Source organism: Octodon degus, unplaced genomic scaffold (genome assembly GCF_000260255.1).
Source record: "Octodon degus isolate 3935 unplaced genomic scaffold, OctDeg1.0 scaffold00010, whole genome shotgun sequence".
Taxonomy (NCBI): Eukaryota; Metazoa; Chordata; class Mammalia; order Rodentia; family Octodontidae; genus Octodon; species Octodon degus.
The window spans coordinates 10,449,425-10,463,399 of record NW_004524586.1 but is presented as its reverse complement, the minus strand read 5'-3'; the positions used below and the strand labels follow the sequence as shown (position 1 = coordinate 10,463,399).

The window sequence follows — 13,975 nt, the reverse complement described above, 5'->3', positions numbered from 1 at the left end:
GGTCTGTGGTTCCCCTGCATCTAGTCTGCTTTTAAACCTTCCCAATGAACTGTTAGCTTTAGATATCATGTGTTGAATTTTAATGTCTATTCTTTATTATTTCCCTTCCTCAGGATTTACCATGAAATATTCTTTATTTATAGATTCTTTTTATTTGTTTGTTTGTTTTTGAGACAAACAAACAAATAAAAAGTAGTAGGCCAGGCTGGCATTGAACTCATGGTAATCCTCCTGCCTCAGTCTCCCAAGTGCTGGTATCATAGGTGTGTACCACTATTCGCATTTTTTTATAGATTCTAATTATCACTTGAATTACTATACTTTATTCATTTTTACCTCAATGAGAAAAATATTTTAATGTAGTAATCATATTAGCTATTTTTAGTATATCACAGTTTGTTTGGTTTTTTTTTTTTTTGTTTTTTTTTTGCAGAACTGGGGATTGAACTCAGGCCCTTGCGCTTGCCAAGGAAGCGCTTATTCCACTGAGCCATCTCCCCAGCCCCATATATCACAATTTTTAATAGCTCTTTACCAATAACCTTTGGATATCTTTTCACTATTAATATTATTTTAGACAAGGTCTTGTTATGTAGCTCAGTTTACTCTCAAACTCAGCAATCCTTCTGCCTCAGCCTCCCAAGTACTGGGATTATCGGCGTAGGTGACCACACTGGGCCTCTGTTAATCACAATTGACTTTTTTTTTAATTATTGTATTTGGTAAAGGGTCTGCAGGATCTACAGGGTCTCACTACACAGATCAGACTTGTAGTGATTCTCCTATTTTCAGCCTCCCAAGTGCTGGGATTATAGGCATGTGCCACCATGCCCAGTCTCAATCTCAGTCTCAGTGCGCCCTGAGGGCTGGGCCAGCATGTTACACCAGGGATTAAACTCCAGCCACCGCGTTCTGCCTAAGCAGGTGCTTTAGTGAGCACAGCTATCTGGCCGGCCCTCAACTGACTTTCTTGAAGTGCTTATTGCCTAACTCTAGTAATCTTTGAGTAACTCTAGTAATCTCTTTGTTCTGGTTTAGCAGGATGCCCCAGGTTCAGCTTTGGAAGTCTGTGTCCCAGGAACTCCCCAGTTCTGGGCTCCCTGGGAGGCTAGCCACCTCGGTGTCAGCACAGGGACGGCTGGGTTGTGAGACAGGCACACTGCACTCTGAACTCTGCAGCCCTGTGCAGCAGGGTCAGCTGCCACAATCTTGGGGTTTTCTTGGCCGGCTCAGTCTGCCCTGAGGGCAGGGCTGGCACAGCATGTGGTGCCAGGGATCTAACTTTGGTCTCCTGTACCTTCCTAAGCTTGCCTAAGCAGATACTTTAGATTGCTGAGCTATCTCACCAGCCCATGGTTACTTCTTCACACATTTTTACCTATCATTTTGTTTTATATTCTTAACAGTCTGGGTGATGTGTTATAGAGGCTCTGCATTCTGCTGTCATTGCCTAGAGAACGCTGTCTTATTCCAGAAGACCTTTGAATTAGCATCAGACTGCTCAGATTCTTGTGTGGTTCATCTGCAGGCTCCTTAAGGTGGACTATTTCAGCCCTCCCTTCTCCATGTGAACATCTGGTTCTTGGGACAGCACCCTCGTGCTAGAGTGTGGCCTTCTCAGGGTCTCAGCTGAACGCCTCGAGCCCTCACAGAAGCCCGCTGCCTTGTCTGAGCTTGAACTGAATGTCTCTTGGGCACTCAGCCGCTGCTCACACTAGATTCTCAGACACTAGTCTCCGGGAGGCCTCCCTCATCCGCAGTACCTGTACTCAAGCTCCTCCCTGGGAATAAGATGCAATCAGCACCCTTTCAGTGACCCCCAAAGCTTCACATTCTGACCTTGGTTTCTTCCCTGCAAGGCCACCTTTGTTTTGTGCTTGGCTCTGTTTCCGGATGGAGCAGCTGAGAGAATGTCTCATAGGAAAAGCTAGGAGCACTCAGGGCTCTCCTCACCTGCCCTCCTTGTCTCCAGCATCCTACCCCTGCTCTTGTATTTTGCTTAGTTTCTAGACTTGCTTTCTGCACAAAGAAAAATCTAGTGCCAACCCCTTGCAGAGGGTGGCTGGGAGTCTGGTGCTGCCTGGGGCAGAGCCGCCCAGGAGCACCTGCTGGGCCACACGTGCTGAGTGCTCTATGCTTAGAGAGGAGGGAAAGAGCCCAGGTGCAGGGAGCCATCTTCCCTCCTGAAAAAAAATCATTCTCTCTGCCTTGTACACCGCTTCCCTGACAGTCCATTGCCCCGAGGAATCAGCATGGAGGGACTAGGTTTGGCAAAGGGAGCTCACTTATCAACCCATAGGCTTCCATGAGACCCCGGAACCATATTCTTACCCTGGGGGAGGAGGTTTATTCACAGAGGGAGATTTGATCTCTTTGTAAAAGCTGACTCTGTGGTTGAAGGGGACAGAGTGGGCTGGTGCAGGAGAGGACACCGGGAGGCCATTTGGAGGCCACTGCAGCCGTCCTGGAGGTAGAGTGACTGACTCGTCCTGGGTTAGCAGGCTGCCCCAGTTTCAGCTTTGGAAGTCTATGTCCCAGGAACTCCTCGGTTCTGGGCTCCCTGGGAGGCTAGCCACCTCGATATCAGCACAAGGACAGCTGGGTTATGGGACAGGAGCCCTGCGCTCTGGACTCTGTAGCCCTGTGCAGCAGAGTCCGCTGCCACTCAGAAACACCAGCGACAGCGTGTCAGAGCCTGCAGCCTGTGGCTTTACTAATAGACACTTGGTTAAACCTCTTGCAAGAGGGGAGCCGCGTGTGTGGGTGTGACTCCACATGTGCAGGAAGCCTCCACCTGTACCACCCGCCACAGCTTCGCAGGCTGGTCACGCAGCACTGACTACAGTTCCATTACCCATGCTCGAATGTGCGCTTGTTGTGAGTGAAGTGTCACCCTCACCCAGCCCCACTGGGCACCTTGGTCTGGGCCAGATCTGGTGTCCTGCAGGCACGTGCTGTCCTGCCCAGAAACACCTCAGGCCTAAGGCAGAGGGAATGGAAAACACAGATACATACACTTGGCTGAGGAACCTCAGTGTGCGAGACCCACGGGTGTGGGAGGCTTTGTCACCAGTCCCTAGGCGAGCATCCTGTGCCCTTGTGGCATCTTTATTCCCGCATCTCCTTGGTGGGGGCCCTGGGGCTTCGGGTGGGCAGACTGTCTCCCTTCCTGCCTGGTGGCTTCCTGCACAGGTTGGTCTCAAACTCCAGACCAGCTCCCCGCTGGTACTTGGGTCTCACTTTCTTGTTTCCTGGTGGAAGAGAAATGACGTTTGTAAATGTCTGTATGGCTGTGCTAGACCCAGAACAGAGCTGCCTATTGATAGGGTTTCATTTTTACTGGCTACTTTTCGTCACTAATTGGCTCTGCTACCTCTTTCCATACTGCTATGCGCTCCAATAAACAGGAATTTAGCAATTAAAGTTTTGGTTTTTAAAAAATTTTTTATCCTGGCCTGTTCATAGCTTGCCTGGGAATTTGTGGTCTGGGTTAGACATCTCCTCTCTTTGTTCCCAAGCAAACTTGACTGATTTTATTCACTTGTTTTAACCTTAAACAGTAAACAGAGCGGCAAGCGGTCTACTCTGCTTCATTGTTTGAAAATATGGTTTGAATTGAGTTGTTCTGCCCCAAAGATACTGTCATCTCCTTAAATCCAGTGCTGTTTATATCCCAGAGCACTCACTCTCCCTCCATGTGCATGGTCCACTGGGCAGGATCCACCTCAGACTGTGCATGTGTACGCGGGGGCCACCCAGGTGACAGGTCCCGAGGGCAGGGGGCAGCTGCATGTGGAAGGAGTTTCTTGCTGCCATTAGAAGTTGAGTGCAAAGAACGCCACCCTTCAGGGAAGGTGGAGAGCGCTGCAGAACCTCACAGTGCACACCTGGCCTGCAGGCGGGTCCCAGGGTGGGATCGACATGTTTGGCCTTCTGGAGCCTGCCTGTCCCAATGCCCTCACTATACCCTGAAAGCGTTGGCTTGCAGCAAGATTGGTAGGAGAAACAGCTTTGCCTGGCGACAACTGTGCAGCCCTCCAGCTTTGTAGCTACACCTTGGAGCCAGGAGAGGTGAATGGAGAGGGGTGGCGGGAGTGCCCCCACATGCCTGGCATCCTCCCCTGGCCTGGCACCTCTTAGGATGGTGAGCAGTCACAGCTGCAAGAGGCTTAGGGAGCTTTCAGGCCAGGGCTTCTACTTATCACTTTTATCCCTGCCATGCACAGGACAATCCTGCCCACCACACTCTCCCTGTTGGGGTGTATGAGTGATTTGGGGTGTTACCTTTCCCTACCCAGTATACAGCCAGGAGCAAGAGCTGTGGGAGGCTTCCCTCAACATGCCAGATGATGCCTATGCCCACTGTACCTGAGAATGGCAATGGAGAGTCTTGTTGAGCAGCCAGGCTGGTGGTGCAGGAATACACAAAGCCCGAGTCTCCTCAGAAAGGAGCCTTAGCCAGTACCACCCTGGGATGGACCAGCTGAGTCCCAGTGGCCCAGGGCAGGGTGTGGTACAGCAGCCTGGGGTGTGCAGTACCTCACATCTAGGACAGTCTGCTTGGCTTCTGGTCTCCCAGCCCAAGATGTTGGCAGGGCTTCTGTCATGGGGACCCCTCCCGATGTCACTCTGCCTGTTTCTATAGTAACTGTAGACCTATACCTTTCCTGCGTGTGTGACTGTGTTCTGTTCTCCTTGTAGATGGAGGAGATAAAATTTAAAGACAGAGCAGTCTTCGTGCTGGAGAGAGAGTTAGGGGCTCAAGCCGGGCATGCTCAAAGACTGCAGCTTCAGAAAGAGGCTCTAGATGAGCAGCTTTCGCAGGCCAGAGAGGCTGAGCGGCACCCAGGCAGCCCCAGACGAGAACTTCCTTATGCAAGCGGTGCAGGAGACGCCTCAGACCACTCAGGAAGCCCTGTAAGCAACCCCAGGCCTCACCCCAACTGGCCCTGAGTCACAGAGACACAGCCCGTGTGGCTGCACAGCCCCGTGTGGGAAGCTCCATGGCCCTAGGCCAGGTAGACTCTGCTGCACTGGGCCCCTGCAGCCGGCCCTGAGCAGTCACTCTATCAGTAGTGATCCAGAGGGCTGGTAGAAGGTCTCCTTCCTTCCTCCCCAACAGCAACTGGTGGGCCTTTGCCTCCTGGCCTCCAGGTAGACAAGGGTCCTGGAAACTTGGTGTCCCCTGCTGGTGGGAGATGAGGTGCTTGGAGTGTGTGCTGCGTCCACCCCATGTGCACAGGCTTCTGGCTGCCGCGTGCCCTTGGCCCCAGCTTGGCCCCTCATGCAGTCGTTTCTGCCACTCACATCACCAGTCACACTCCCACCTGCTTTTCGTGTGACCATGCCACCTTCTGCTCCTCCATGGGCTGTGTGTGACTGTGGAGGTCAGCCACCAGCCACACAGCTGCGAGTTCACCCATGTCATCACTCTCCTCATTCAGATTCCTCTGCATCGGTCTACAATATCCCAGGGGTTCTAAATCCATGCACACGGTCCCTCTGGGCCTTTGGTCCCTAGCCTCTCCTGCACCTATTGAATGAGGAACTCGAAACATGCCCAGTATCTTTCTGGACACTCTTTTGTTCAATTAGAGGACCCAGGCAGGAAAACTGGTTTAGCTGAGCCAGCTATGGGACAATGACCTTGTAAGAACAGAGACCAGCATTTTATGGTCATATTACAAAGAGCTTAATTAACTGCTTAGAACCATCCCCTCCTGCTCTGGGGCTTGGTGGACTATAACATTCACTCCAGAGACTGAAACTGGATGAACACATTTTCACTGATTTTGGGATGGTGTCTCATGGGTTGCAAAAGTGACCCTCTCAAAACTTGATTTAAGGAAGCACAATTTTGGGAAAGCAACACTCAGAATTCTTTAATGTATGTCTTTTCCTGTGCTCATCCTGTGAAAGCAATTTGCCCGCTGAAGGTCAGCAGGCCCCTGTCTGAAAGGTGCAGCTGGGCAGTGGCTGCAGGAAGGTACTCAGCTGGTCCTTGCTGCCCTTGTGCGCTGGTGCTTGCACGCTCTTGCCCTCCACATTTGCATACTTCCAGGCATCTCTGCTTCCACCCTGGCCTCATCTTGCCATTTTGTGGTGCATGCGCTCAAAGCGTGGTGCCTCTCCCAGGAGGGTCCACACCCACTGCGGCCATTTGGAAGCAAGGGCAGTCACCATGCAGAAGAATTTGGTTCCCATAGTGGGTTGTGTTTGCAAATATTGTATATATCTGCATCTAGGAACAGTTATTTGCAGTTGATTTTTGTTGTAGGAACAGCAGTTGGATGAAAAAGATGCCCGGCGCTTCCAACTTAAAATCGCCGAGTTAAGTGCCATCATTCGTAAACTGGAGGACCGTAATGCCTTGCTGTCAGAAGAAAGGAATGAGCTGGTGAGTGGTGTGGAGGATCGTTGGGTCTTAAAAGTCTGTGAAAGCTGGAGCGTGTCCCCCTCCAGACTTCCTTGGGGAAAGAAGGACTAATTTGCATTTATGCTTCTTGACCGTGTTTCAATAAAACTTTATCAACAAAAATAAGGGTGGGCCCAACTTAGTTTCTGTGTGCTAGTTGGGCTTGTGACCTGAGATGTAGGCGGACATTGATGTCAGCGTAGGTGTCACTATTGGTCTTCATAGCTATTGAGATTTCTGAGTGGCTTGAGCTCCCAGAGTGTATGAGAGCTGCTCAGAGTGGCTGGAAGGGCCCCGGGAGCCTGCGTGACTTTACTGTACCTCTCAGTGCACACAACATTGTTCCCAGAATTCTGCTCTTCAGTTTTCTTCCTATGTTTCTGTGTGGATGGAGAGCACCAGTCAGTCTGGGGGCTGCACCGGGGGCCTAGGCCAAGCTTCACAAGCACAGGTGGCCCTGTGGAGCTGCTGGTCCTATAGCCACAGGTTCTGCATCGGTGGCTTCAACCAGAGGTGGCTCAAAAATATTTTTAAAATCACATCAGTACTAAACATGCATTATCTTTTTGCCCTGCCATAAACAATACAGTGTAATGACTGTTTGCACAGTATTTACATTGCATTAGGTATTAAAGGTAATCCAAATTGATTCCAAGTATGCAGGAGACTATGTATAGGTTATGTACAGATACTACACCCACTGTGTTACGTATGGACTGGCACCTACGCAGAATTGGTGGTCCTTGGCATACCCTGGCACCCAGACCCTGAGGAGACGGAAAGATGGCCCTGGTAGGCCGATGGTCTTGCCCTTGAGCTAAAGCTTTATCTGGTCCATTTGCTGACTGTGGTTAGAGACCTATTCATTTTTGATCACTTAAAAAAAACATGTTATATAATTACTTTTATTTCAGTTAAAGCGTTTAAGAGAAGCTGAAAGTCAATACAAGCCACTGCTGGATAAAAACAAACGCCTTACTCGGAAAAACGAAGATTTGTCTCACACATTACGGCGAATAGAAAGCAAGTTGAAATTTGTCACCCAGGAGAACATGGAAATGGTAAGGGCCTGCCAGGTGGCAGGGCAGCGCGGAGGCGCAGCCTGGCCCACTTCTCTGTGCTACCCGAGACAACAGAGCCAGCCAGGCCCTTGGCCCGCAAGGTCAAGTCTGGTCTCTTGGGCGAGGACACAAGATGAGGCTGCTTGTGGGAGGGAGGCCTCAGCTTAGAGCCCATCTTGGGAAGGAAGGGTGTGGTGCCTGCGGCAGAAAGGCGGAAGCAGAGCCGGGCGGGAGGCCACTCAGACAGTCACCATCCGCTCCCATCGAGGCCTCTCTGCCCATGTCCAGTACAGGGGTTTGGGCAAGGGCTCTCCCAGCTCTGAAAAATCCCTAATGACGCCAGCAAGAGGCCCGAGGGTCCCGTCCGGGAAGAAGGTCAGGCAGCGTCTGTCTGGCACAGAACAGTGAGCCCTGCTCAGGAGCCAACTCTGGCATGGGCCCCCAAGTCCGATCCTCTATAGTTAGAGGTGTTTTCTGGGCCCCCAAGGAGTCCAGAGGCCAGGAAGCAAGCTCAGACAATACAAACGACAGCATGATGGGGAGCAGCGGCAGCATGGCCCGGGCCCTTCCTGACAGAAAGGCCTTCTCTTGAACCTGAGCTGCAGCTTCAGAGCAGGCCATGTGGGCACGGGTGGCTCCATACTCTCCTCCTCAGGGGTATGTTGCTGTCCCATTCTGGGTGGCCTTCAGCTGGCTGCGTGTGGTGTGGAGGCTGCACAGCCCCACTCTCACCGTGGGGCCCCACCAAGATGGAATCATCAGTTTTCCCCAGCTCTGCAGCCAGCTGCTCTGAGGCCTGAGCAGAGCAGCCTGGCCCGCAGCTAAGGTGACCAAGAGCTGCTCCTGCAGGCGCAGCAGGACGACCCCAGCACTCCTGGCCAGCCAGACCACGTTGCCGCTCCTTGTGACACAGCCCACTTGGTGTTTCAGAGGCAGAGAGCCGGGATCATCCGGAGACCCAGCTCCCTCAACGACCTTGATCAGAGTCAGGATGAGAGGGAGGTGGACTTCCTGAAGCTTCAAATTGTAGAGCAGCAGAGCCTCATTGATGAGCTCTCCAAGGTGACCGCGTGCCGCACAGCCCTGCCTGTCCTGGCTTCCCTGGGTGGGGTGGGGGAGAAGCTGGGCGAGTGTTTGCCAAGCCATCCCAGGCTGGGCCCCGGGCTGTGATCACTGTTCAAGGTGGACCTCTGTAAATAGCTCTGTCCCAGGACCTCCGAGACCAGCAGCATTCCCTGTGCTAGTAACAAATCTCCACAGTCCAGGGGACCTAAAACTGCAATTTATCCTCTCACAGTTCTGGAGTCCATAAGTCCCAACTCTAAGTCCTTGGTGAGCTGGGTCACGCTCCCTCCAGGGCCTCCTGGGAGGATCTGCTTTTTCCCTGGGGCAGCCTCTAGGGGCCTTGGCATTCCTTGGCTTGTGACATCACTGCTATCTTTGCCTGTCTTCCTCTGGCCTCTCCTCTTCTGTCTGAATAGTCTCCCTTCTTTTGGTCTTGCAGGATGCTAGTCCTTTGCTTTAGGATCTGCCCTAATCCACAAAGACCTCCTCTCATCACCCTTAACTTAATTGTACCTGCAACAGCCCTTGCTCCAAATCAGGTCCCATTCACAGGTGCTGGAGACGGGGCTGTGAATACATCCTTTAGGGGGGTTACCTCGCAGCCCCTTCCACTGCTTTGTCCCTGTGGATTCCTTACAAATAGAGAAGTAGGGCCGGGGAGATGGCTCAGTGGAATAAGCGCTTCCCTGGCAAGTGCAAGGGTCTGAGTTCAATCCCCGGTTCCAAAAAAAAAAAAACCCAAAACAAATAGAGAAGTAATATGTCATGAAACTTTCCCACTGTCCCAGTTTGGGGATCCCCACTTTCTGCATCTCCTTGGGATCCTGGAGGACCCATGCTGAGATGATTTCAGGAGGAGCTGCAAGAGAGCAGCCGGACTGCTGTGCTTCTCCATCAGCATGTGTCTTTTTCAATGACTAAAGCTGCCTCCAGAGTCACGTGACAAGGAACAGAGGGACCTCAGCCTGGGCTGTGGCAGGGAGTGTCACTAAGGTGATCTGCCTGGGTCATGGCTGAGCTTTGAGTTCTTCTCTATTGAATGACATGGCCAGTGATCATCAGTGTGAACAATGAGAACAATTTAGAAGGGCAGTAGAAAAAAGATGGCAACTTGGTCAGTTATGGTGCACAGAATTATGGTTACTGAAGGCCTTTTTCTCCTGCTGCCCAATGATCCAAAGGTCCCAGTTCTGAACAGGAGTTTCAGGGTTTGGAATATTCAGGGACTCCCCAGCAGATCAGCTCAGGAAAGGAAGAAGGATGGCAAGGGGGGAACCTCCCTCTCTGGATGGTAGTGTGTGGCCCAAAGGACTCTGAGCAACATGATTCTGTGGCTAGGGTACAGTGGGGACTCGGGGACCCCCTCGGGGCTCTGCAGAGCTCTGTAGGAGCAAGGACTGTACCTTCTGCTTCGTCACATGCTGTTTTCTTTCCCTAGACCCTTGAAACGGCTGGCTATGTGAAGAGCGTGTTAGTAAGTACCAGTCTGTGTCTCTCTCCTTAGCTGCCTGTCTCCCTCTGCTGTCATGGCTGTCCGTGGCACCCACTCCGTGCTGAGGGTTCCTCACGGTGTACACAGAAGCAGGTGTCTAATCACAAATGTGGACACTGTGTGGTATAGGAGGATCCTGGGGCATGAGATCCCCAATATCCTGGCTCTTCCCACCAGCCTGCACCCTGCCCCCAAGATGCAAATGGGAGGTGAGCAGATGGAGAGCAGTAGGGGAGCCCAGAGCCCACCCAAACGGAGGCTCACATGCCTCAGATGGGCAGAGAGGAAGAGCTGCCCCAGCTGTCTGTGCAAAACACCCTGTGTCTATACCGCAGGGACAATCCTCCAGTCTTAAGGGCACTTCTCTGTCAGTTCAAATGACAGTATGGAAACATTAAGAAACTGTTGGAGCTGTTCCAGCTACTTAAAAAAACCCTCTCCAACTGGTTTTTGCAGGAGCGTGATAAGCTTTTACGGTATCGGAAACAAAGAAAGAAAATGGCGAAACTCCCCAAGGTAAAGGAGGGAACACTGGAGTGTGTGGGCATAAAATTTGAGTTTGTAGAAAAACTCTTGGGAATGAAAAGGAAATAATTTTACTACCTGTAAAAGCTGTTGTTCTAAAACAAAAGCTGTTGTTCTGAAATAACCAAAATAACACTCAAATATTCTGTTTATAAATTTAAATTTTGTTAACTGAGATCATGTCAACCTAGCTGAAAACTAAGAATTATTGTGCTTACTTGGCGCTCATGAGGGTTGCCATCCAGGGGACACCAAACTTGAATGAACTGTTCTCAAGGTTTTTCATAAAGTGGTGGCTGTGTGTATACCTCACACCGTTAGGAAAGGGATTTTTCTGGCATAGATTGCGAAAAAAAAAAAAAGCACTGGGTACAGTCCTGGCCTCTGGGCGAATCAGGTGGGAAGTGGGTGGTCTCGCTGCTGTGGCTGATGGGTTTGCATCCAGAAGTTGCAGCGCAGCTGGTTCTCAAGGTCAGTGGCTGGTATGAGCTGCCGTGGCTGCTGTCCACCGCCCCACATCCCCCACCAGCAGCCCTGCATCCCGAGGAATGCTGAAGTCCTAGGGGAATTTCTCTGGAGTACAATCCTTTTTGATAAACTCATTTTTATTAAGGGAATCACTGGAGAAATTCTCAAAGGACCTAACTTATCTCCAACTCTCGGTAAAATATGTTTGTTGTTTTTAAACGCTATGCAATGCTCCTCTAGAACTTAGGATGAACAAACCCAAGAGTTTATTGTTGTTGCTCTTTATTTATTGAGATGCTGGGGATTGAACTTAGGACCTCTGTGTGCTAGACAAGTGCTGTGCCCCTGAGCTACAATCCCAGTACTAAACATAAAGAGTTAGCGGTCTCTGGGGGTTTCTCAGAGGCAGGCCTCTCAAACTAGGCCACAGGGGACTCATTTTATTTTGGTTCCTATTCCAATCTGTCGAGAACTGATACTTATAAAGATGTAGTAGAAGCTCATAACTGAAAAAGTGACCATACGTCAGAAGAAGTACTCGCTGTTGATCATATGTTGGTTCTACATGCATGAAGGTCAAGTCCAGAAACCGTCTATTGATAGAAATCCCACTGGTTCTCCTTCCGTTCTCCACAAGTCCAGCTCCTGAAAGAGCCAAGAGGGTGTGTTCACACCTAGGCCACCTTCTGGCCCCGCAGGAGGGCAGCCCCCGCATTCCCCGAGGGCAGTGCCTTGCAGGGTGGGGCCTGGCAGTGGGTGGACTGCTTCGCAGCCACGGCCTCCACAGCTGGGCAATAAGAGAAGGTGGGAAGAAGCTACCTCTTGGCCAAATATTAATGTGTCACATTTTGGTCAGAAGCCAGTTGTCGTGGAGACTTTCTTTGGATATGATGAAGAAGCTTCCTTGGAATCCGATGGTTCTTCCATCTCTTATCAAACTGACAGGACAGACCAGACCCCTTGCACACCAGACGATGACTTGGAGGAGGTAACTTGGCTTTTCTGTGGCAGTTCTTGGACTTGCCAGCTCTCTTGGGGCATAGTGGCAGAATAGAGTGTGAGGTTGGTGGAGTAGGGGCCAGGATTTTGGGTGAACCTTTTTCCCCACAAGGGCCTCCCCAGCGCACACCCCTGGAAGCCCATGCTACTGCACTGGGACAAGGATCTTCTGCATTTCTTGTCTGCCTGCTAGCAGAGGGTTGCTCCTTGGTTCCCCCAATTTCCAGTCACCCACTTCCCCTGCCATCAAGCTTGGGCCCTCCTGCAGCAGGGCATGAAAGAGTCACCACCTTCTCTCAGGGCTTCTCAGGAAGTTCAGGGCCATCTGCAGGGAGGTTGGTCCCATGTCAAGGACACATCAGGGCCCCAGACACATTGAGAGGAGCTTTCTTTCTAATAAAAATAGCCAATGTCCCCCACTGCTAGAATGATGGCCATCCTCAAATCCACCAACTGAGTCAATCCCACCACCACACCCCAAGGACCGATCTGACTGGACCCACTCTTATGGCTACAGGCAGGGAGTGGGATCCACAGATTTGTTCAGATCTAATGGCAAGGACATGAATGGAGCCTGCCCCGGCCAATCCTGAAGGATGGCCAAAGACCATGGCCCTGCTTTGAAATCAGAGAGCCCAGCAAGCCCATACTTGCCAGCCTCAGAGAATGGAGAGGGGCATGGGAGGCAGCAGCAGGGCAGCATCTCTGAGCGTGGTCACTCCTGAGCGTGGCCCACCATCCCCACCCTAGGGCCCTAGGGACTCTTGCAAGACAACAGCAGACCTACTTGTGCTTGCCACTCCCTGGGATCACAGATGTCATTGCAGCTGGAAAGACAGTCCTACAGATAACTATGCAGGAGCAAGCCTGAGATGGGCAGGCCTGGGACAGATGGGCCTGGAAGAAATGTGCTATTTGGCTCCACACTCCTCACAAACCACAGCACGCTCCGCTTGACACATTTCTTCAGAACAGAGCCATGTGGGATCCTGGTCGGCAGCAGTGGGTCCAGTAGGCAGAGCAGACAGGCAGGCAAGGACGAGCCCCATCTGAGCCTCTGGCCACTGGTTGCCAACCCACAAGGTTCACCCCTGCCTTTGCACGGCCAGCTCAGGCTCAGCGGTCACCTGCAGAGGTGCTTTCTCCGAAGCATGCCCCTGCCCACATGCTGCAGAGGACCTCCTGCCTCCTGCTGCTAGAAAAACTCCTCCTTTCTCTGGAAAGAAAAGGAGCCCTGGCTGCCCAGGTGTGGTGACAGCTATGTGTGGAGCCCGTGCTAACGCTGCCTCTCTCTCTGTGCGCATGTGGTGCTGCGTGCCTATCCAGGGCATGGCCAAGGAGGAGACGGAGCTGCGGTTCCGCCAGCTGACCATGGAGTACCAGGCGCTGCAGCGAGCCTATGCCCTGCTGCAGGAGCAGGTCGGAGGAACGCTGGATGCAGAGCGAGAAGTTAAGGTCTAAATGACTTCTACTCCACGAGGTTCCGGCTCCCACTCAGCTCCTCCCCGCTTGCTACCCATGGCCCAGGCAGGCACACTATGTGTGCCCACGGTTGCAGGCCAAGCCCCTTCCCTGCCAGTCCTGGACGATGCTCGTTGGGGCCATTAAAATCCAGGGTAGTGGAGCCCCCAGCTGGGACCTCCCCAGACTGACGAGGGTGAGGGTCCTTGAAGAGCCACACTGGGCTCTGCCAAGAACTGTGGCAGCGCACATGCAGCCTATAAAGCCCTCAGACAAAGTTCCCTTTTGCCTAACCCTGCAGGAATGCCCTTAGGGAGCTCCTGTGGGGAGGGGACACAGAGATGAACTGGAGGCGGCTTTCGAGCTTAGTTGGTTGTTTTTTAACGTGCTGAGATTATTCACGCATCCAGCACATACTGAGCTCGGGGCCTACACTGCCAAGCAGCAGGGTCGCTCCCCAGATTTGCCCAGAGCAAGCTGCTGGCACCC

The 13,975-nt window shown here is 52.0% G+C and overlaps 1 protein-coding gene across 1 annotated transcript in view; it reads left to right on the top strand.

Annotated features, from left to right (window-relative positions):
- The window catches only part of Jakmip3 (Janus kinase and microtubule interacting protein 3), a 160,233-nt gene that overhangs the window by 127,008 nt on the left and 19,250 nt on the right, over positions 1–13,975 (top strand). The window contains exons 4-11 of the mRNA XM_004625564.2: positions 4,702–4,917; positions 6,278–6,397; positions 7,330–7,476; positions 8,407–8,538; positions 9,980–10,015; positions 10,490–10,549; positions 11,886–12,014; positions 13,352–13,480. Of these exons, the coding sequence (XP_004625621.1) occupies positions 4,702–4,917; positions 6,278–6,397; positions 7,330–7,476; positions 8,407–8,538; positions 9,980–10,015; positions 10,490–10,549; positions 11,886–12,014; positions 13,352–13,480 (969 nt within the window). The remainder of the gene's footprint in view (positions 1–4,701; positions 4,918–6,277; positions 6,398–7,329; positions 7,477–8,406; positions 8,539–9,979; positions 10,016–10,489; positions 10,550–11,885; positions 12,015–13,351; positions 13,481–13,975) is intronic.